The sequence below is a fragment of the Carcharodon carcharias genome, chromosome 13 (genome assembly GCF_017639515.1).
Source record: "Carcharodon carcharias isolate sCarCar2 chromosome 13, sCarCar2.pri, whole genome shotgun sequence".
NCBI lineage: Eukaryota > Metazoa > Chordata > Chondrichthyes > Lamniformes > Lamnidae > Carcharodon > Carcharodon carcharias.
The window spans coordinates 55,371,300-55,378,263 of record NC_054479.1 but is presented as its reverse complement, the minus strand read 5'-3'; the positions used below and the strand labels follow the sequence as shown (position 1 = coordinate 55,378,263).

Here is a 6,964-nt window from a genome sequence, read left to right as displayed (position 1 = left end):
AAAAGATAGGCGGTCACGAAATTTACTCTGAATTTCTGTAAACTAGTGATTTAGAAGCACTAAGTGCTGTGAATTCTTGTCATAAGCACGGACATAGCGATCAGCTCTATCCCCTCATGGTCTATCTTTAAAAATATGTTTCAAGATCTCCTTCATGTGTACTGGTACATCATTTCATTATTCCCACTGATGTCACTGCCTTTACATAAATACGCAGAATGCAGCAAAAAATAAAACTTCACGATTTGTCACGATTAGAAAATTGCTATGAATTGTTGCAGAGGGAGCAGACATAAAATAACAATAACGCTTGAGATAACGGAAGTCACTTTATTACACTGCGAGTATTTGCAACATTACACTGAAACTTTGATCAGTTCAGAGCGGACACATTGTAAAATACAGACAGCGAGACCGAGCCAACAAACTGCAACTTGTATTGATTTAAAATGTTCCACTTTACAGCACTTGTTAAAACTACACTACTGGCATAACAAATCAGCTCAAAACATGTTTGAATCACACACAGCTGGATCTTGAGATGCTTGATCGGAACGGGTTTGCCTGAGTTTCGTGTTTAACCAGACAGGAGTAAAGCTCGTGTGAGTCCCAGTCTGAGGCTGACAGAGTCAGATAACTGCTCACACTGAACGTGTTGTCCCTCTCCTGCTGGATCCGACTGGTCTCAACCCCATTGCCCCTGACACTGCCATCCACAGTCCATTCAATCTCCACAGCTCCAGGGTTAAAACCGCTCACCAAACACACCAGGGTCGCCTTGTTCTTCGCTGTGATTTGATCCGATGAAGGCGGAAGGAGGGAGACGGAGGGGACCCGTGGATCTGGAAAGTGGATAAGACAAAGAAGATTCACTCTTCATTGACATAAAAGTCGGAATCAATGTCTTACATTGTGCAATCTTTGGAAATTATACGTTACTCTACAAAGCTATGAGGAATTTAGCACAACGGAACCTCATTGGTGTTAACTGCACAACTCCTGGGGCCGGCGGCCCTGGACAATATATATAACCTGTGAAGATATTCCTACTTTTTCTGCACGACAAGGAACACATGCAAATTCTTAAGAGGAAAATGAATCAAAGCGAAACAACGAGGACAGAAAATAATGTAAGGATTGAAAAAGCAATTAATCGGTATTCGGAATAAATCTTGGAACAAAATTGAGAGCAACGAGTCTGCAAGATCTACCTCAGAACACTCGAGTCCAAACAACTTACTGTTAAAAAAAATATATTAACGAAGTGTTAAGCAATTTCCAGTTTGCATTTCTTTTCACGTTAGTAGTAAATACTGGGCTAATATTTGGATTTCGGCACAATAAGTGCCGAAGCCACTTTGCTCCCCACTGGCTTGCAGAATGTTTCTCACCAGTCCTCACTCACGCACTCCCCACCCCGCACAAAATCCCTACAAGCCCCACCCCTCCCGACTATAATCTAATGTGTAACACTTAAGATAACTATTCTATCACATTCAAAATACTCTCTTTGGTGTCACAATGATACATTTTTATTAAACATAAAACTTTTTCCATCAAACAAGTTTGCTATGCAGCCAATTATACCTATATTATATACTAATAACCCAACAACAACCTCAATATATAAAAGTAATAAGACCAAACGTGACTTGGCCAATATTTATGGCTCAACCAAATTAGCTGCAATATTTCTAATAATCATGTGATTGTCCTGAAAACAAGATATACCTACTTAACTGTGAAGCGCGTTCATATGTCCTGAGGTCGTGATAGGCGCTATTCCAATGCAAGTTCTTTCTATCTTATTCTTAAACAGAAATAATTCCATGATTGTCACAATAAAAGATCGCCCAGTGAAAGAAGATGGAAGACAAACTATAACAATTTCCTGCTTCTTTAACTGGCCGCTGTACCATGCACTACAGTGCCAGCTCGGTAAATTTCTTATCTCATGTAAAACAACGAAGAAAGGGCTGAAGCATTACTCTTTTGTTCAACTCTAGAACTAAAGGCTGGACCACTACAATTGGTTGCGGCATTGAGATGTGGTGTCAGTTGTACCGGTCTCAGCAGTACCAGACCTGCCCTTGCCGGCTTAACGATCTCCTGCCGTTCTGAGAGTCGGAACCCACAAGGTCGCTTTACTTTTCTGACATTGTAATTTGGGGGCTGACGCACCGGGTATTCTGACAGCCCTTTCATCAGAGTTTTATGATCTCCCTACGTTACCCGGAGTTTAGCTGAAAACCATGATACTGAAATATCTGAAATCTCGTGGGTTAATTGAGCAGCTTTTGCCATCAGTTTCTATTATTGGCTAAACAAGTGTTTTTAATCGGACTGTTTTTACACCAATATTTGTAGTAAAAGTCTATTATTAGAGGACTAACTGAAAATATGAAAGAGCATTTTCTATTTTCTATCTCATCTCAGTCCATTTCATTTCGATGCCGCTGAAAAACCAAGTTAAAATGGCAATACAGTCCCCGAGTTTTCAGTAATATCCCTCCTCTCAGGCTAATTGCAGAATTAGCAGCAAAGTGCAATTGAGTGAATAACAGAAGCAGGTACAACAATCTGAACATCTACTCCGAGATACGCACACACAGTTCATCGGGTGGAAGATAATGATCCATTGACTTGTTACGGAAATAGATGTCATGTTGAATACTGATGTTTGTTATTGAGTTGTGCAGAAACTGGATGGGTGTTGATCATTATCACTAGCTGATACCAGTTTTCTTATTGTAGTCAAAGGGGATTATGGTGAAATGGGGGATTGAGCATCTTGCTTTGAACGTTTTCCACTGAGTTTGAAGACAAGATTCAGTTGCAGCAACTTGCCACACTAACTTTCTCAATCCAAAAATGGGAATTAAAGCTCTGAGTGGAATTAAAGTTTTGAATGTGCATTTTAGGCTTTTGAGCGGGGCAATCATCGCCGGGGCTGCCAATCTAAAAACCGTGTGGGATTCATGGAATTTTAGAATTATAGAGCACAGAAGAATCGCGCCTTAGAATTACACAGCACAGAACGAGGCCAATCGCGCCTTTTGAAAGGCCCGTGCACAGTGTCTGTTTCTCAAACATTTGGTTTTCCTTCTTTAAATGCTTCTCCACTTTCCATTTAAACACCACGATGGTTCCTCTCGCCCCATCATTAAGGCTGGGACTCAGCAGTCCGAACAGCCCCTTCGTTAAAGAATATATCCTACCCTATCCTTCTAGCACTGTCATTCAACTGATTCCCTCAGGTTACCGACTGACGGGAAGGTGAAATTATCTGTTTCCATCTTGTTATAAGAATACGGAACATGACCCTGCCAATTTCCGCCAGGCCATTCGGGCAGCTTCCAGTGGACCGAACTCCACTCCCGCTCTCTCAACTTAAAATCTGGCAGTATGGCTTCATCTGAGAAAGGATTAGCCTTGTTGCCTCTTTAAAACCTGCACACTCTCCGTAAAATTGGCCACATTTATGCCTGACTATCTTTTGTATGTCACAGGACACTCACTCACTAGCCCTGTATAAATGTATTTTAAGAACTAGCATCTTGCTTTGCTCTAATTCAACCTACCAAACCGATTGTTTTAGTGTTTTTAAAGAGTGCCCGCAGCAAATAATTTACTTACTGTCCAGGTTCAGCTTGGTTCCTCTCCCGAAGGTCACTATTCCACTCTCAGCTACAGCACAGTAATAATCGGCGGCGTCCTCCGATTTCACGTTGGTAATTGTTAAATGCATCGTGTTAGTCGATGATTCCACAGCCCCGGTAAATCGATCTGGAATACCCGAAGCTGTATTATCGTTCTCGTCCCAGACCAATACAGGGGCACTGCCGGGTTTCTGCCAGTACCAGCTCGTGTAGTAGCTGCCAATGCTGCCTCCGGACATGGTACAGGTGATCTTGACGGTTTTCTCCGGGGAGGTTGAGATGGATCCCGGTTGAGTCAGGACGGGATCCGCGTTTGTGCCTGGCGAAATGTTAATTATTGACCAGTCACACTATGCAATTGTAAATATTGTTTGTAAATCAGCTCTGTTAAACCCAAGCACACAGAATAGGAGCAATGTAAATAGCAGCGAAAGTGCGGGTACTTACTGTGGAGACAGAGCATCAGTGCGGAGAGAACTCGAACCCACTGAGTCATGGTGAAGGTTCTAGTGAGGGTCAGAAAGAAAATAGTTGCTGACACAACGTGTGGTTGGACTCTTTCTGAACCTCCTCTTAAGAAGTTTCAACCATGGCCACGTCATTGAATATTAAACATGCATGCAAATCTCCAGCCACCTAAAGGGGGTAATGGAATCTCATGTCCTGAGATGACTGATATTTGCGTAGTTTCGTATGCCAGCCATTTTAGAATGAGAGAAATAAAATGTCAAAGAGATAGAAAGCAACACGAAAATAAATGAATACCAGAAAATAAGAGGGTGGGTGAAACATGGGGGCTTGGACGAACCGAAGTTTGTGCTCTAAAAGGCTGAAGATTAAAATAAAGAGTAAAAGCTGAGCGCGGTAAGCGGTTTAATGGCTATAGGGTTCCGTGGAAAGTCAAATTGGGAAAACAGTGTGAGTTGAGATTTGATTTGTACACAGCGAAAAAGTAAAGACATCGAGCATTGTCCTTATTTACATAAGGAAATGGATAGATAGATAGACAGATAGATAGATAGATAGATACTAAGACAGACAATGAAAAATGGACATCACTCAGGAACGTTTTGTTTTTATTGCACCTTGGGACGTGAGTGAAGTGCCAAAAATATCCTGGGAGCAATCTTGGGAATCGTTGGTAAGTTAGGTGTTGTGAGAGAAGTATGGATGATAGAGTACGACCTTTCGCAAGAAGTCTTATTTATGGGCCTGAGAGATATACTTAATGTCATAGGAAGCCGCGCGTTTCAGAATATCAATGTATTGAAGAATGAATGGTGAATGAGTCAAACGTAGCAGTTATTTATTGATAGTTATGGCAAACTGCAAGATGAAACATAGTTGTGCGATAATATTGTAGAAAACATTGTACGAAATTCCATTTGTGCTTAATTTAAAAATAGCAAGCAAAATTCATAAATTATTTTAAATGTTTAAAACTAATAATAAACTATTAATAACTAATCATGCAATAATCTTCCATTGTCCTCTGGCTACAGGCGAATTTGGCGGCCGGTTAGTTAGTTAGTTCAGATACCTAGCGTGTGGTTCAGATTAACAGCAACAGGGCCAGTTCGCTTCCCGTTCCGGCTGAAGTAGACGTAGGACCTGCCACCTCGCTCTGCACCCCGAGAGTAGAAGGCAATGGCAAACCGACACTGACAAAAGCTGCCATGAAAACGGCTCAGGATGAAGCATCAGCAGAGAATGAGCCAAGGACCTGCTTTCGGGCAGAGGACACATCAGTGAATGAACAGGGGAAATGCTCCCGGATTAGGAAGTAGCAAACGTGGCACCACTGTTCATGAAAGGGTGTAAGGACATTCGTGGTATATATAGATAGGACAGTTTACCATCAGTGGTAGATATGGCTTCAGAAATAATAATCAAGGAGGGTAATTGGAAGAATTTGATTTTATTAAAATGAGCCAGCACGAATTGGAATGAACAGGTTGTGTTTGGTTATTCTAATGTATTTTCTGATGAATTAACAGAAAAGGTTGGTGAAGAGAATGCAATTGATGTCTCTTACATAGATTTTAATAAATCCTTTGGTAAATTAGCAAACAAAAGGCCGGTTAACAAAACTGGGGTTCAGAGTCGTATGAGCTGGTGAATTTTAGTAGAAGGGATAGGGAGAGTCAATACATTTTTTAAAATCAATCATGAGATGTGGGCACCCCTGGTTAAGGCAGCAGTTATTGTCCGTCCCCGATTGCCTTTGAGAAGGTCAATTACAGATATATACATTACTATCGACTTAAATTACACATTTCTAAAGATTGTGCAGGGCCAGAGGGTCCCGAAGATTCTTGTGCACAGATCTGGAAACGTAGAAGGACATAATGAGAGATTAGTATTTTTTATTATTTCATGGATTGTAGGTGAGGCTGTCAAGGCCAGTATATGTTGTCCACCCGAGAAAAGTATATGGAACCCTGGGTTTCATGAACAGAGGTATTAAGTACAAAATCAGGGAAGATATTCTGAAGCTTTTTATCGTTCTGGATATACCTTAACTAGAGTGTTGCGTGTGGCTCTGATCGCTACACTTTAGGAAGGATATGAAGGTCCTGAAGAGGAGATTTACCAGAATGATTCTAGGAAGGAGGAAAGTTAGCTACCCTGTTAAGTTGGAGACCTGGGGTTGTTCACCTTGGAGAAAAGGGGAATTTGATAAAAGTGCAAAGGTCGATGGTAGTTTTCGATAAGGTAGAGAAAGAAAAGCTGTTCCCAGTCTCTGGTGGCACTAGGAGTAACAGACACAGATTGAGGGTTTTGGCAAGAAGAACAGGAAAGATGTGACGAAAAGCTTTTTTTTACACAGCGAGTGATAACCAACATGAGAGTGATGGGAGCGGAGACAATCAATGATTTCAAAAAGAAATACGATATGTATTTCATTTGCAGGGCTCCAGGGATAGAGCGAGAGAATGGGACTGGCTGGATTGCTCTACAGAGAACTCGATGGACTTAATGGCCTTCTCCTGTGCCGTAATGATTATATAAACTATGAAATTATAATAGTTTGCCACACGACTTCATGCCTCTATGAACACTTGAAAGCATGATCAAGCTGAAAGGCACAGATACAACGATTGAATCAGTGCACTGAGATGCCTAACCGTCTTGGTCGCAGATATCGTCTTATAAATACATGAAATCATGGAATTATATAGCACAGAGGGAGCCCAATCGGCTCATAGTGTATATGTCTGCTCTGTGAAAGCAGTTACAGAATTTCACACACACTCTGCTCTATCTCCATAGCCATACATATTTTCCACCTTGATTTATGTAGC

General features: G+C 41.3%; 1 protein-coding gene across 1 annotated transcript; it reads right to left on the bottom strand.

Annotated features, from left to right (window-relative positions):
• Window positions 1-316: 316 nt before the first annotated feature.
• Window positions 317-4,216, bottom strand: LOC121286225 (immunoglobulin lambda-1 light chain-like). The gene is made up of 3 exons (XM_041203247.1): window positions 4,107-4,216; window positions 3,637-3,978; window positions 317-842 (listed from the first exon to the last, which is right to left on the bottom strand). Exons 1-3 carry the CDS (start codon window positions 4,153-4,155, stop codon window positions 520-522), a joined length of 714 nt encoding a protein of 237 aa, XP_041059181.1. The 5' UTR covers window positions 4,156-4,216; the 3' UTR covers window positions 317-519.
• Between the last annotated feature and the right edge of the window lie 2,748 nt (window positions 4,217-6,964).

What these genes read in the sequence shown, in the direction of transcription:
- LOC121286225 (XM_041203247.1), bottom strand. Translation starts at nt 4,155, where the DNA reads ATGACTCAGTGGGTTCGAGTTCTCTCCGCACTGATGCTCTGTCTCCAC. An exon ending in ACTGATGCTCTGTCTCCACA is followed by an intron (nt 3,979 to 4,106) that starts GTAAGTACCCGC and finishes ACATTTCGCCAG; the next exon opens with GCACAAACGCGGATCCCGTC. An exon ending in AACCAAGCTGAACCTGGACA is followed by an intron (nt 843 to 3,636) that starts GTAAGTAAATTA and finishes TCCACTTTCCAG; the next exon opens with ATCCACGGGTCCCCTCCGTC.